The sequence below is a fragment of the Callospermophilus lateralis genome, chromosome 17 (genome assembly GCF_048772815.1).
Source record: "Callospermophilus lateralis isolate mCalLat2 chromosome 17, mCalLat2.hap1, whole genome shotgun sequence".
Taxonomy (NCBI): domain Eukaryota; kingdom Metazoa; phylum Chordata; class Mammalia; order Rodentia; family Sciuridae; genus Callospermophilus; species Callospermophilus lateralis.
In genome coordinates, this window is record NC_135321.1 from 78164679 (window position 1) to 78178845 (window position 14167).

The 14167-nt window shown below is 56.8% G+C and overlaps 1 protein-coding gene across 1 annotated transcript; it reads right to left on the minus strand.

Moving 5' to 3' along the window:
* Window positions 1-5447: 5447 nt before the first annotated feature.
* On the minus strand, window positions 5448-9506 carry LOC143388115 (regucalcin-like). Its single transcript, XM_077105635.1, has 6 exons — window positions 9470-9506; window positions 8108-8290; window positions 7406-7621; window positions 6723-6854; window positions 5779-5933; window positions 5448-5498 (listed from the first exon to the last, which is right to left on the minus strand). The coding sequence occupies exons 1-6, from the start codon at window positions 9504-9506 to the stop codon at window positions 5448-5450; spliced, it is 774 nt and encodes a 257-aa protein (XP_076961750.1).
* Between the last annotated feature and the right edge of the window lie 4661 nt (window positions 9507-14167).

The following is a 14167-nucleotide window of genomic DNA, read 5'->3' on the forward strand; positions in this document are numbered from 1 at the left end:
TCCCTCAGCAATATTTTTAAAATATGCTTTTTGCTTTCTTGGTTTTCCATTGAGAAACTTGTCTTGTTTGAAAATTCTCATGATAATCTTAAATGATTTTAATTATTTTCTGCTTATTGAGATGTCTTTGCATACTGGGTATGCAGCTCAGTGACAGAGCACTTGCCTAGCAATTGAGAGGCCTTGGGTTCCATCCCAGCACCATACACACACACATATATTTTTACACACACACACACACACACACACACACACACACAATGTCATTTGCTAGAACTCAAGCATCAGAGGTATCCAGAGATATGTTCAAAAACATTATGTATTTACACACACACACACACACACACACACACATATATATATATATCACAATATCTCTTCCAGATTTAGATGAAATTTTTCTAAGAAAAAATTTCAATGTCAACTATTATATTGCATGATTCTTTTTTTTTTTTAAACCTTTATTTATTTTTATGTGCTTTTGAGGATCTAACTCAGGGCCTCGCACATGCTAAGGAAGCACTCTATCGCTGAGCCACAACCCCACCTGATCCTTTTTTTAATATTTATTTTTTAGTTGTACACAGTAACTTTATTTTATTTTATTTATATGTGGTGCTGAGGATTGAACCCAGGGCCTTGCACATGCTAGGCGAGTGCTCTATCACTGGGCCGCAACCCCAGTCCCCTGCATGATTCTTTTTTTTTTTTAAGAGAGAATTTTTTAATATTTATTTTTTAGTTTTCGGCGGACACAACATCTTTGTTTGTATGTGGTGCTGAGGATCGAACCCGGGCCGCATGCATGCCAGGCGAGCGCGCTACCGCTTGAGCCACATCCCCAGCCCATCCCCTGCATGATTTTTAAAACCACTGTAGATGAAGTTTCCTTAGGATCCAAGTCGTTACAATGTGTAAGAGACAAGTCAATAGCTGAGTTGTGTAATTAAGAAATATTTTTTACTAAAAATAAATTTTTAAACAAACATTTTCTTTTCTATTTTTCAATTTAGAAAGCATATCCCTATGTCTTATTAAAGTTCTACATTTGTTTATTTTTATGTGGTCCTGAGAATCGAAGCCAGTGCCTCACATATGCTAGGCAAGTGCTCTACCACTGAGCAACATCCTCAGGCCCTAAAGTTTTACATTTTTAAAAAGTTGTTTTCTTATTCATTGCAAGCAAGGGATTGGGTTTTCTGATGAGCATGATGCTTTGTATATTGCCAGGAATTCTTGTTGGAGAACTCTGTTTGTGTTTTGTATCTGTTTGAAGTATCATTGAAAATATACCATTATGTTTTGAGTTCAGAAATTTGAATTTCTTCTTTTGAGGTTATATGTTTATTAAGAGTTATTTCATGTGAAGTGCCATAATTACATTTTATCCTAATGATTGTGCCCCTATGTGCTTATAAGTTGGCTTTTAGAGCAGAGTTGAGTATATTGCACATCTGCTGGGTTTATTAGAAAAGTACATACACTTTTTATCATATTTAAAAAGCTATCATATTTAAAATATTATCATATTTAAATTAGTAGAAGCAGAAGTTAGATATGTTAGCATTGTGAGCTGAACAAAGTGCAGGTTTACTTTAATTATTTTAGGGAGGTTGATATAATGGCTTCTTCCCTGTTCTATTCCTGCAATGGTTGTCTATGATCAGTTGTGTGGCCTGGAGAGTTTTTGTTCACACTGGGTGTTGACCTCAGGGCCTTGTATGTGCTTGGCAAGCACGTAGCTACATACATCCCTAGCCCTTTTTAAAATTTAATTTTGAGACATGGTCTTGCTGTATTGCCCAGGTGAGCCTCAAATGTATGATCCTCTTGCCTTAGCCTCCCAAGTAACTGGGATGACAGGCATGTGACTGGCATGTCCTTGTGCCTTGTGCATGCTAGGTGAGCTCTCTACCATGGAGCCACAATCCAGCCTGGAAATGTAGTCATGTTTAAAGTTTTATTTGAGTATCTTTATCTTTATACAGAAATTTCAAAGGAAGCCTCAACCTGACTTTGCCCTTGTGATGACTTAGGTGCACTATCTCAGATGTATTAACATCTTAGACCATTTGTCATGAAGAATCAACACTAGTATGCTATAAATAACTGAAGTTGTATTTCCTCTGGATTCTCAGCTCTGCCTCTTCCTGTTCCAGGACCCCACCCAGGACCCCAAGTGACATCCGGTCAACATGTCTCTGTAGACTCCTCTTGGGGTGACAGTTTCTCTGAACTTCCTTGTTCCAGTGACCTCGGCACATGGGGAGGACCTGTCAGGTATTTGTAGATTGTTCTATTTTGGGGTTTACTTGTTTTTCCTTACATCTAGACTTGGGCCATGGTCTGGGGGAAGCAGTCACAGAGGTGGAGAGCTGCTCTGTCATCTCAAGCCCTCAAGGTGAATGTCACTTTAGTACTGAGTGTGCTCAGCTGGCTGGGGAGTGCCTTTCAAGTTTCTGACTGTGGAGTTACTATTTTCTGCATGTCCCCATTGTCTGTGTTTCTGGAGGAAGCCATTATAGAGGGCCCACACTTAAGGAACAGGGAGTTAGCTGCACCTCCTCGATGGCCTTGTCTGCCTTAGTTATGTGGTATGCTTCTTCACAAGAGGTTTCTGCACAAGAGAATTGCATGTTGTAAATAATTTATCTCAGTCTATAGCTTTTCTTTTTGTTCTGTCTTTCACAGAGCATACAATTTAATTTTTTCATGTGATGCTGGGGATTGAACCCAGGGCCTCACATATGCCAGGCAGGTGTTCTACCACTGAGCTATACCCCATCCCTTTAAAAATCTCCAGGCTGGCCTTGAATTTGCAATCTCCCTGCCTCAGCCTTTTTTTTAAAGAGAGAGAGAGAGAGAGAGAGAGAGAGAGAGAGAGAGAGAGAGAGAGAATTTTTTAATATTGATTTTTTTAGTTTTCGTCGGACACAACATCTTTGTTTGTATGTGGTGTTGAGGATTGAACCTGGGTCGCACGCATGCCAGGTGAGTGTGCTATCGCTTGAGCCACATCCCCAGCCCCCCCTCCTCATCCTTTTGAGTAATTAGGATTCTTGGCATGCAACACCACACTTGGTAAAAATTTGATTTTATAAAGTCCATGCTATCAATATTTTCTTCTGCCAATTTACTTTTAGTATTGTGTGTTAAAACTCATCACCAAGGGCTAGGGATGTAGCTGAGTATTGTAGCTGAGGTTGTCCACCATGTGTGCTGCCTGCATTTGGTCCCCAGTTCCAGAACACATACACACACACACACACACACACAACAAACACACAGTATCACTAAGATTACATGGATTTTCTTCTGTTTCTCTTTAATTTTTTTTTTCAAATTTTAGTTATGGATGATTATGAGTCAATTTTTGTGGAAATTTTGGTTTGCATATACTTTCATTTCACTGAATATAGTTTTCAAAGCTTGTTAAATCACCACTTTTTGACAAATAGTGTTTAATGGGTTTCATTTCCATTTGAATTTCCAAAATCATGTGCCAGGTTTCTCTTCTTGCAACTAAAAGCCTCAGGGGCCACTCCAGGTAAACTGGGCTGACTGGGCTGTGCAAAATGACCACACAAGAGATACAAATACCTTTTTCTTTGGGGTCGTTGTGACGGCTCCTCTGACCTTAAGGGTCCTCAGGAAGAGAGAGAGAGAGCATGCACTGACCCCTTTTATTGAGGAGAAGCTATTCAAATGAGGCAAGGGGTCAGGTTTCAGGGGGCTGAGTCTATCTTCATGATATCCACTGTCAGCAGGTTGACTGACACCTGGGTAGGCCACACCCAAGGACACAGTAAGAGAAGGGGACCCACAAGGCACTTCCATGGAAGATTCTACCCTAAACAGGGCAAGGGTTATATCACAAAGGAACAGGTGAGCGTAGGTCCACCCATGGGCTGTAGCAAGACAAATCCATGCCCCAGACACCGACCCTCGAACCCAAGAAGGTGGGGAAAGCTCTGCCACATTTCTGTGACTGAGTGCCTCAGCACCCAGCGGGGGAGTGTGACTCATTCACGTCAAAGTTGGTCTCCCACACAGTTGCCTCCTGGACTCCCAGCCCCTGAGTGGACAGTGGTGGTCAGCAGGAGGATGCCCACTTCCTGGGCCCCTGCTTGGCCTCCCTAAGGTCCCCACCTGGCCCCTCAGCACCCTGTATCAGGGGCTGCACCTGAGACCAGGTCTCTCCCTCTTCCCAGGCCAGCTGCCCCTCTCCAGTACTGACCACTAGGCCAGGACCAACTCCACACAGGCCTCACTCCCAGGATGGAGGCTCAAGCCCCAGGACGGCCTTCCTGTTCACAGCACTGCCTGCCCCTGCCCACAGCACAAGCTGCACTCTGCCACCATGACCACGGGGACCCCAGGACAGAGACTCCCAGCAGCTGGCAAGCAGAGCCGTGTGCAGCTGCAGGCGACCTGTGTGGGGACCTCCAGGAGCTCTGTGCTGAGCCCTCTGGAGTCGGGGACTCTACGTTCTACGTCACTCTTAGCATGTGCATTTGAGGAGGGCAGCGTGGAGCCCCTGTGCAGGGACAGTGCGCAGGGGCCTCTTGGGGTTATGCAGGGAGTTCACATTCCACATTACCTCCAGCCTAGGTACGTCCCTGAAGACCCAGAAATAGACGCTGGAATGAAAACTTGTGTGTGAACATTCACAGCAGCACCATGCACAAGGGTCAGAAAGGAGAAGTAACCCAGTTGTCCACTGAGGAGGAATGGGGAACAGGACGAGTCCATCCACATGATGGAATATTACTCAGTCCTGAAAAGGACTTCAGCTCTGACACATGCTACAAGTGGGACGGACCTTGAGACCTGGGGCTCAGTGAGAGAAGCTGACACAGAGGGTCACATAGTGTGGACTCCGTGGGCAGGACCTATCCACAGCAGGCCATCCAGACACAGGCAGTGGGCAGGTGATGGGGCTGGGCAGGGGACTGGGTACTGCTGGAGTGCAGGTGCCTTCCAGGGGTAAATGGGCTGTTTGGAAGTAGAGGCGCTGGGCGCCCAGTGCTGTGAAGGCAGCTGATATCCGGCTTGATCCCTAGCTGATGGACTTGTGCATGTCCAGCATAGCTACAGCCCATGCTCAGGTTCCAGCTCTCAGTGACCCAGCACCAAGTAGAGGCAGAGAGGCCAACCTCAGAGACACCAGTGTGGCCACATGTTCTGGGGAATGCAGGTGACCTGTGGGGACCTTGGAGAACACACAGGGGCATTACAAGCTGAAGCTGGGTGACACTGGACATAGCATGGGGCAGTCCTGGGGGGGACCACATCCCAGGGCAGCAGCTGCACAGATGACGTTGAGGTGGCCACATTTATTATCAGCTGTGAACAGCGGTCAGGCAGGGAGTGCCCTGCCAGAGCCGAGCCTGGCCTGACCCCAGGGACGGAGGCCTGGCTCAAGCTGCATTGGACGATGGGGTTCCTCAGCCAGAGAAGTGGCAGGATACAAGGCCTCTCACCCCCAGGCCCAGGACCTGCGGGAGGAGAGGGTGGAGGTGAGTCCCTGGGCACAGCTGAGTCTCCCGGCAGCACCAGCCACGGCAGTGCCAGCCACACCAGCTTCTTAAACCTCCCATAAACGTCTCTGTGTACAGCAGGGCACATGGGGTCTTGGGAGGGCTGTTTTCCAGGTGGACAGATGGCCCCATGGATGCTGCCAAGCCCGCTCCAGTCCCCTAGGTCAAGATGCGTTACACCTGGCCGAGCAGACATGGCCGGGAGCCAAGCTGACCCTGGCAGGGACACCCCACTGACCTTGAAGACGTGTCCTGCCTGCGGCTCCCGCAACAGCTGCTCTGGACTCAGGCTGTCCGCTGCAGAGGTCACGTATAGGTTGGAGTAGTCAGCCCCCCCGAAACAGCAGGACGTCACCCTGGACACTGGCATCTCCAGGGTGCACAGCCGCATCCCTGTGAGTAAAGCTCAGGTACATCCCTGAAGCCCAGCCACCCGCCTGCTCCTGGACCCCAGGTGGCCTGACTGTGACCACTCCCCAGTGGGGCCCTGGGCCGGCTGGTTCTCCCTGGCACCTGCAGCACTTGATCCCCAAGTCTGCCCTTCCTCATGGACTGCAGGGGTAAGCAGGGCCACCTGGAGCCCAGGAGCTGGAGAGGCCAGTCTCCTGGAGGAGCCTCTCTGGAGCTCATGGAGGGAACTGGACACCATGGTAAGAGGTGGGTCCTGTCCACATTTGCACCCCAGAACCTGTGAGTGGGACCTGGTGTGGGAACAGGTCTCTGCAGAGGTCGTTAGTGAAGGGTCTGAGATGGGCTCCTCCTGGGTCAGGTGGCCCTCATGCAATGGCCATGTCCTCCCAAGAGACAGAGGAGGGGACACAGACCCAGAGGAGGAGCCCAGTGGAGATGGAGGCAGAGACTGCAGGGAGGGACCACCAGCCCAGGGCCACCTGGAGCCCAGGAGCTGGAGAGGCAGGAGGAGCCCCCTGGAGCCTGTGCAGGGAGCTCAGCCTGTGACCCTGGTCCAGCCTCCGCCCTCCAGGGTGGGAGAGGACAAGGTCTTATAGTTTTCAACCACTGGTTTGTGGTCATTTTCTACATCAGCCCCTGTGTTCCCTGCACTGCCCATCTGCACAGGTCCCCCTGTAGCTGGACAAGCAAGTGGTCCCACTCCTGGACCCTGAACACCGTGGCACAGAGCACCCCATGGCCCCTCCTTGACCGACTGCCCTGTGCACACACCTGTCTCAGCGTCCATGCGGATCACCCTGCCTCCATCAATGCAGGCCACCCAGAGTGTCCCTGTGGTGTCCATGAACAGCCCATCTGGCATGCCTTGCTCTGGCTCCAGCTGGCACACCAGTCGTGGGTTTGCTGCGGCAGGACAGACAGAGGCGCGTGGCCCCTCACTGCCCAGACCAGGAGGTGACATAGTGTGGCCTCAACAACGTGAGGGAGTGACAGACCCCGTGGTGCATCTGGGACCCCAGGAGGGGACTCAGGAGGGTGTGGGGGGCTGGCCATAAAAGGCCCTCCCCGAGAAGGGCATGGGGGGCTGGCCATGGTTGGTCCCGCCCAGTGAGGGCTTATGGGGCTGGCCATGGAGGCCCGTACTTCAGGAAGGATGTGGGAAGCTGGCCATGGAGGCTCCTACCCCAGTGACGGTATGGGGGGCTGGCCACAGAGGCCCATACCTGAGGGAGGGCGTGCTGGGCTGGCCAGGGAGGCCCTGCCCAGGTAGGGCATGGGGGCTGGCCATGGTGGCCCCACCCATAGAGGGTGTGAGGGCTGACCACGGAGGCTCCTACCCCAGGGAGGGTGTGGGGGGGCTGGTCACGGTGGCCCCATCCAGGGAGGGTGTGGGGGCTGGCCACGGAGGCCTTCCTCTGGGGAGGGCGTGGGGGGCTAGCAACGGTGGCCCCTACCCAGGCCTCCTGTCTGCACGTCGTAGTCATAGGACCGCACAGAGTAGTCCAGGCCATCCACGTGGTAGAGAGTGTGATGGTCCAGGGACCAGTCCAGCCCGTTGGGGATGCCCAGCTGGTCCAGCTGTCTGACCACGGAGCGGTCAGCATAGAGTGTGTACAGGGAGCCCTGCCCCGGCTCCCACACTCCTGGGGCGGACGCCTCTGGCATGGTGCCTGGAGAGAGTGGAAGGTCAGTGGTCAGCACCCCACCCTGTCCTGCCCACCCCACACAGACCCGCTGTGCAGAGAGCTGTGGTCACCCTCAGTCGGGGGACAGCAGGCAGGATGGCCCTCAGGCGGCATCTGTGAGTGAGCCTCTGTGCTGGGCGAAGGGGGGACCCCAGGGATGTTCCACTGGGAAGAGTCCTGCTCAGGCAGAGGTGCAGAGCCCTCAGCCGCACGTGAATGACCTCTGGCCACTGCCCCACCCTGGCTGCTTCGACCCTCCCAGGGTCCTCTCTGGGCAGGGATCTGGGAAGAATGACATGGAAGCCATGGGCTTTGGAGCGGGAGGGAACCTGTGGGCTGCCCAGCACCTGCATGGCCTCGGGGGCCGCTTGCCAGCAGCCTGGGGAGGACTCCTGAGGTCCCCACCCAGCCGGCACCCGCCATGACGGGAGGCTCTGCAGGTGGCCTGGGCCAGTCCTTTCAGCAGCCCACCTGCCACAAACCTCCCGGTGGGGTCCATCTTCCCGTCGTTGAACCTGTTGTGGGGCTTGTCCCTGTCCAGCCAGGCCGCCCACTCCACCTGCCCCGTCGCCCAGTCCAGGAGGCCAAGGCAGGTGCCAGAGGCCACCACGTAGCTGCCCTCTCGGTGCAGAGCCACACATCCAACGGGGTCTCCTGGGAGGACAGAGGACAGCAGGGTGGCCCGGCTGCTGCTTCTCCAGGAGACTCCACCCACGGGGCTCCCACCAGGAGGCACCATCAGGGCACAGAGCACATCTCAGCACAGGACCAGTCCTGCTGGGCCTGCGTGGACCACCTCTCTGCACCCCCTCCCCATGATGGCCACCACAGGGCCTCCAGATGGGACTGGAGGCTGCCAAGCCTGCCTGCAGGGCCACCAGGACTGCAGGAGTGGAGAGCGCTGGCCTCTCCTCACGTCAGTGCCAGTGTGAGAGCCGCGGGTGCCCCTGAACCCTCGGGTAGGACGCTGGGCCTGGGGCAGGCTCCACAGGAGGGCGCCTGAGGCCAGACACAGACTTGGGGCCAGCCCTGATCTGCAAGGGGGACAGTGGCACCTGCCCTTGGGGAGGGGGAAGGTGAGTGGGGGATGCTCCCAGAGTGCTGCTTCTGCTCCTCAGAAAACCCACAGGGGTCGTCATCCACACAGGTGTGCAAGCCCCACAGACACACAGGTACCTCCCAGTTGTGTGTATCCACAGGGGTCAGCAGTCCACACAGGTGTGCAAGCCCTCTGACACACAGGTACCTCCCAGGTGTGTGAATCCACAGGGGTCAGCAGTCCACACAGGTATGCAAGCCCCACAGACACACAGGTACCTCCCAGGTGTGTGGGTCCATGCACACACATGAGCCTGGAAAATGCACAGTCACCCCCACCCTAGCTCCTGAGTCAGGACAGGTGCATGTGTGGCATAACCCGGGGACAGAGCCAGGTGCGGGCTCCACACAGCAGCCATGAGGATGTCAGTGTTTCCAGGATTTAACCTGGATGACAGCAAGCCCGGCTTTGGTCCTTCCAACTATAGCTATACACCAGGACTTCCCACCCCATCGTCTGTCCTGTGCCCAGGGTGTGACAGCCCACACTTCAGGGGCTCTGGAGCAGGGGGACAGGTGCTGAAGAAGCAGGTGCCCCGGCTGGGCCCCTGCAACCCTCAGGCCACGAGTGATGCTGGACACCTGTGGCAAAGGTACCAACGAGCCCTAGGACCTCAGGGACATGGGTCCACAAGCAGGAAGGACAGCTTCAAAGCTAAACGAGCCCCAGGACTTCAGGGGGACACGGGGCCCTGGGCACATAGGATGGTCTCACAGCTCCCTTCCCAGGAGCACCTGGATCTCCAGGGGACCCATACTTCCTCAGGCCCATGTTCTGCAGGCCCCAGGCCCACTTCCTCTGGCCCAAAGTCTCCACCTCTCAGACCCACTTCCTTTGTCCCACCCTCTGCAGTCCCCTAGGCCCACTTCCTTTGTCCGACCCTCTGCAGCCCCCCAGGCCCACTTCCTTTGTTCCACCATCTGCAGGCCCCAGGCCCACTTCCTCTGGCCTAAAGTCTCCACCCCCCAGACCCACTTCCTTTGTCCCACCTTCTGCAGCCCCCCAGGCCCACTTCCTCTGGCCCAAAGTCTCCACCCCCCAGACCCACTTCCTTTGTCCCACTCTCTGCAGCCCCCCAGGCCCACTTCCTTTGTTCCACCATCTGCAGGCCCCAGTTCCACTTAAGTCTGCACCTCCCCAGAGAGTGGGTTCCACCAGCACACAGTCCTGGTGTTGATGTCCACAAACACCAGCTGCCCGGTCTCCTCTTCCCACATGGGACACTCCCCCATCCTGTGCCTGTCCCAGATGACAGCCTCGATCCTGGGGGACGCCATGGCCTGGGAGGAGGACAGGGCTGTGAGTGCCCTGTTCTCTGTCCCATTCTCCTGGTCATCAGGTGAGGGCTGCTGGGCCGTGCAGGCTGGGCGCTCCCGGGTGTGTGACATCCTGTGGTCTCAAGGACAGCCCTCTTCTGCTCATGAAGCCTCACCCAGGCAGACAAGGGGATGCAGAGAGGGAGCCGGCCGAGCCCACGCCCCTCCTGGCTCCTCTGTGCCTCGTGTCACTCTGCATGACCCGAGAAGTCGACAGAACGTGCAGGTTCCCCGTCACTTGAAGAGGCACCCCCTGGCAAGGTTCCAGGAGTCCCCCTTTTCCTCTGGTGGCACAGTGTGCCCACCTCCCCCACCTTCCAGGCCCCCCACCTACAGCCTGGGAAGCAGGGGCTGCTAAGCTGAGCCGCTGTCCAGGTGGGCCCGGCTCAGAGGCTGGGGTGGGTGCGATCTGCAGGTGGCTGGCTCCGGAGCACACACCCTGGCCTCTCCGCCCAGGAGACCTCTGCCCCAGAAGGGCTCACTTCTCAATGCTCCTGTGAATTGGGTTGCTGTGAGACCCCTGCGCTCCGTGGGACTCAGTTCACAGGGCCCTTCCTGGACAGCACCAGGAGGCCCAGGAGCCCAGGGCTCCCATACTGGGGCGGCTCACGTGCTCCTCAGCCCTGGTCCTGTCCTGCTCGCTCAGCTCTTGGGAATCCACCGCCCTCTAGCCTCAGCCAGCTGAAGGCTCCACCAGGTGGGGGCAGCGACTCCCTTCTGCCCTCCCCTCCCCGGTTCCTCCTCTGTGCTTCCCCAAATCAACAGAGCCCCAGGCGGTGGCATGTCACCTGCTGTGTCCTGCAGAGCCAAGGTAGCAGTTGCAGGAGTCGCCCGTGCGCTCTGCATTAGAGTGGGAGAAGCAGCAGCCCCTGGGACCTCGCTTCCGTAGAGACCCCCAAGGTCGCGGCCAGCGCCCCGCCAGGCATCGCTGAGCCTTCCCCTTAGGGCCGACCATTCGGCTCCCCAGCCCTCCTGGGTTCTCCCCTCGCACAGGCGCTGACCTGGGCAGCGGGACACTGTGCTCCTCTCCTACTGCAGAAGCGCACCCGCTTGCAACTGGGGGTCCACGGGCTCACCCAGGCAGGCTCACAGGGAGCACAGGCTTGGCCGGGCAGGCGCAGAGGGACGCAGGGGAGGCACGGGGAGCCATGGGCAGGCACATGGGGCGCTGGACAGGCGCAGAGGGGGCGAAGGGGAGCCCTGGGGAGGCACAGAGGGCACTGGGCAGGCGCAGGGGAGGCACGGGGAGTCCTGGACATGCACGCGGGGCGCTGGGCAGGGCTCTACTCACAGGCATCCTGTAAAGAATGGACTGCTGACCCCTGAGCTTCACCTGCTGACCCGACCCGGCCTTGCACACCTGGCTGTGTCACCCACATGTTCACAGGCACCAGCGCCCCCTCCCACCCCCCGTCTTCCTCCGCCCTCTGAGATGGTCTGGGCGCCACTCCCCCAGCCACGGGTTCCTCCCGCTGTGGAGCAGGGCTTGGCACAGGCATGTCGTCCCCCGTCCCCGAAAGGAGAGGTGCTGGTGGTGGAGGTGGAGTCCCCGCACCCACGTCTCCATGCCGCTAAGTGAGCCCAGCTCCTCCACACCCCAGGCTCCAGCCCCGGAACCCGAGGACCCCAGGCTCCACGGTCCCCTCCCCGTGGGCTAGAACCGGCCTTTTGGGTGAAGGACTCCCTTGGGAACCTCCTCCTCCTGGGTTCCAAGCCAGCGCTCGGCAGCATCCTCGCCCCAACCCTGGTCCCAGAGCTCCTTAGGGCCCCCGGACTGCAGGCGCCTGTCTGGGAGACCACCAAGGTGGGTGCTGGGGGCTGGTTCCTGCTCCCACAGCCCAGGAGAGGCCACCGCCTGGGTGGAGGGGGCCTAAAGGAAAATGGATGGAGAGCTTGGACCTGGAGCTCGTCCACTCCATGAAAGGTGCTGTGGCTCTTGGGAGCACTGGCTGCAGCCAGGGGGCGCCCCCTCACCCCGAAGGCTCCTGCTCAAGGGGAGGTCAGTGTGTATCCCTGGATCTCACCCAGATTGGGAGGGGCCCTCTGGTCCTTCTGATTGGCCCTCAGGGTTTGAAGACAGGTCATGCCCCCCTGCTGGGCAGCCTGCAGTGTCCCCTGGAGCGACCCCAGCATGGGTGTGTCCACTCACTCTCTGGCCACAGTGGGCAGGACACACACCTACTCTGCGGGGCTCTTGTAGGAGCAGACACCTCCCAGGACCACCAGTGACATGCAACTCTTCAAAGCTAAGGGGACATATTTAGGGAGCCATGTGGGACCCTGAGGTCAAGATGGCTGAGGTGGCCCCTGATCCATCCCCATGGCTCTCCTCTCTATGCTCAAGCCGAGGACAGACAGCAGCCGGACAGTGTCAGACCTCACGACATCTTGAGCATCAGGACACAATGCTGCCTTGGCTTGGTGGGAAGGTACAGTGGTCTGGAGAGAGAAACCAAAGGTGGCAGGCAGCCCCTTGGCTGGGCAGGCAGGGTGATGGGCCTCCATGCAGAGCACCTAGCTCTCCCTGAGACACACTGTGAGGGCGCAGAGCCCCACACGCCCTTTGCTCCCACATTCCAGGGGCCCTGGCACCAAACCGCTTGTCAGGCCCCTGTGACCCCACAACAGGACGCCAGGCACCCACCCTTCTCCGCTCCCTGGTGGTCCGGCCGTCCACCTGTGCTCGTCCTCCACCTGCCAAACGCTGGCCCATTCCCAGGCCCTGCCTGGAGTCCCGGGCAGCTTCCTTCTGCACCTGGGGCGGATGATCTCATCTGTCTCATGACTTACACCCTCCGACCTGCCCATGGCTCCCCCGTTTGTAGATGAGAACACACAGGCTCCCAGACGGGACTCCATGCCCAGCACCCTGCTTGGAAGTCTATCAGGCATCCCACATGGGCTGGCCCACTCGCCCCTGCTCCCCTGCCTTCCTCCTCCCCACCTGGGATGCCTCATCATGTCCTACCCCAGTGGGGTGACTAGCACCCCAAGTGCACTGGGACCTCGGGTAGGGCTTCTTTTGCATGTAGGGTCTCTGCAAATGTAATTAGGTAATGATCTCAACATGACACCATCCTGGGTAAGGGTGGCCCTCATGCAATGGCAGTGTCCTCACTAGAGACAGAGGAGGGGACACAGGCACAGAGGAGGACCCATGTGGAGACGGAGGCAGAGACTGCAGTGAGGGGCCACCAGCCCAGGGCCACCAGGAGCCTGTGCAGGGATCTCAGCCTGGGGCCCCTGGCCTTGGCCTCTGCCCTCCAGGGCTGGCAGAGGACAGCTTCCTGTGGTTTTCAGCTGCTGGTTTGTGGTCATTTCCTACATCAGCCCCAGTGTTCCCCTGCACTGGCCAAGTGCTGAAAGGCCACCTTGGCACTCCCGCCATCTGTAAAGTTCCCTCTGTAGCTGGACAAGTCCTGCCTGGAGCCTGTGGAGGGAGCTAAGCCCTGTGACCCCTCCTCTCAGCCTTCTGCCCTCCAAGGCTGGGGGAGAAGATCCCACTGGACTGGCGAAATGGTTTAAGCCCCTGTGACTCTTTGTTTCCAAGCGCAGGACACTAACAGGGCCATGAAATTGCATCCAAAGTTGGCTCCTCATCCCAGCCTTCCAGATGTCCTGTCCACCAGGCTCCTTCCTGCCTCCCTCTGCTCAGCTCTGCAGCTCCCTTGGCGCCGGGGCTCCTTCCTGCTCAGCTCTGCAGCTCCCTGGGCCCTGGGGCTCCTTCCCTCCTCCCCTCTTCTCAGCTCTGCAGCTCCCTGGGCCCTGGGGCTCCTCCCCCCTCCCCTCTGCTCAGCTCTGCAGACCCCTGGGTTTGGGAGCCTCTTCAACCAGGTCTCCCTGGCACCACCCTCTCCCAGTCTGCTCCCCCAGAGCAGGAGCCTTGTGCCAAGTCAGTGTGAGCCTGTGTCCCCTATAGTGACTCCTCTGATGTCCTGCTGCCACCCTGCTGGCATGGGGTGGGCTCCCCCACCAGAGCAGGGCTCAGTCACATGGACAGTGTCCAGTTCTCACCCTCCTGGTGACACTCCTTCCTCCCTGTGGGACAGCTGGAGATAGTTTGCTGGACTCGGCCTGCTGGCCCCACGTCCCACTTTGCTGTCCATTGAAGCCGTG

What these genes read in the sequence shown, in the direction of transcription:
- LOC143388115 (XM_077105635.1), bottom strand. Translation starts at nt 9,506, where the DNA reads ATGGGCCTGAGGAAGTATGGGTCCCCTGGAGATCCAG. An exon ending in TGGGTCCCCTGGAGATCCAG is followed by an intron (nt 8,291 to 9,469) that starts GTGCTCCTGGGA and finishes CTGTCCTCCCAG; the next exon opens with GAGACCCCGTTGGATGTGTG. An exon ending in CACCGGGAGGTTTGTGGCAG is followed by an intron (nt 7,622 to 8,107) that starts GTGGGCTGCTGA and finishes CACTCTCTCCAG; the next exon opens with GCACCATGCCAGAGGCGTCC.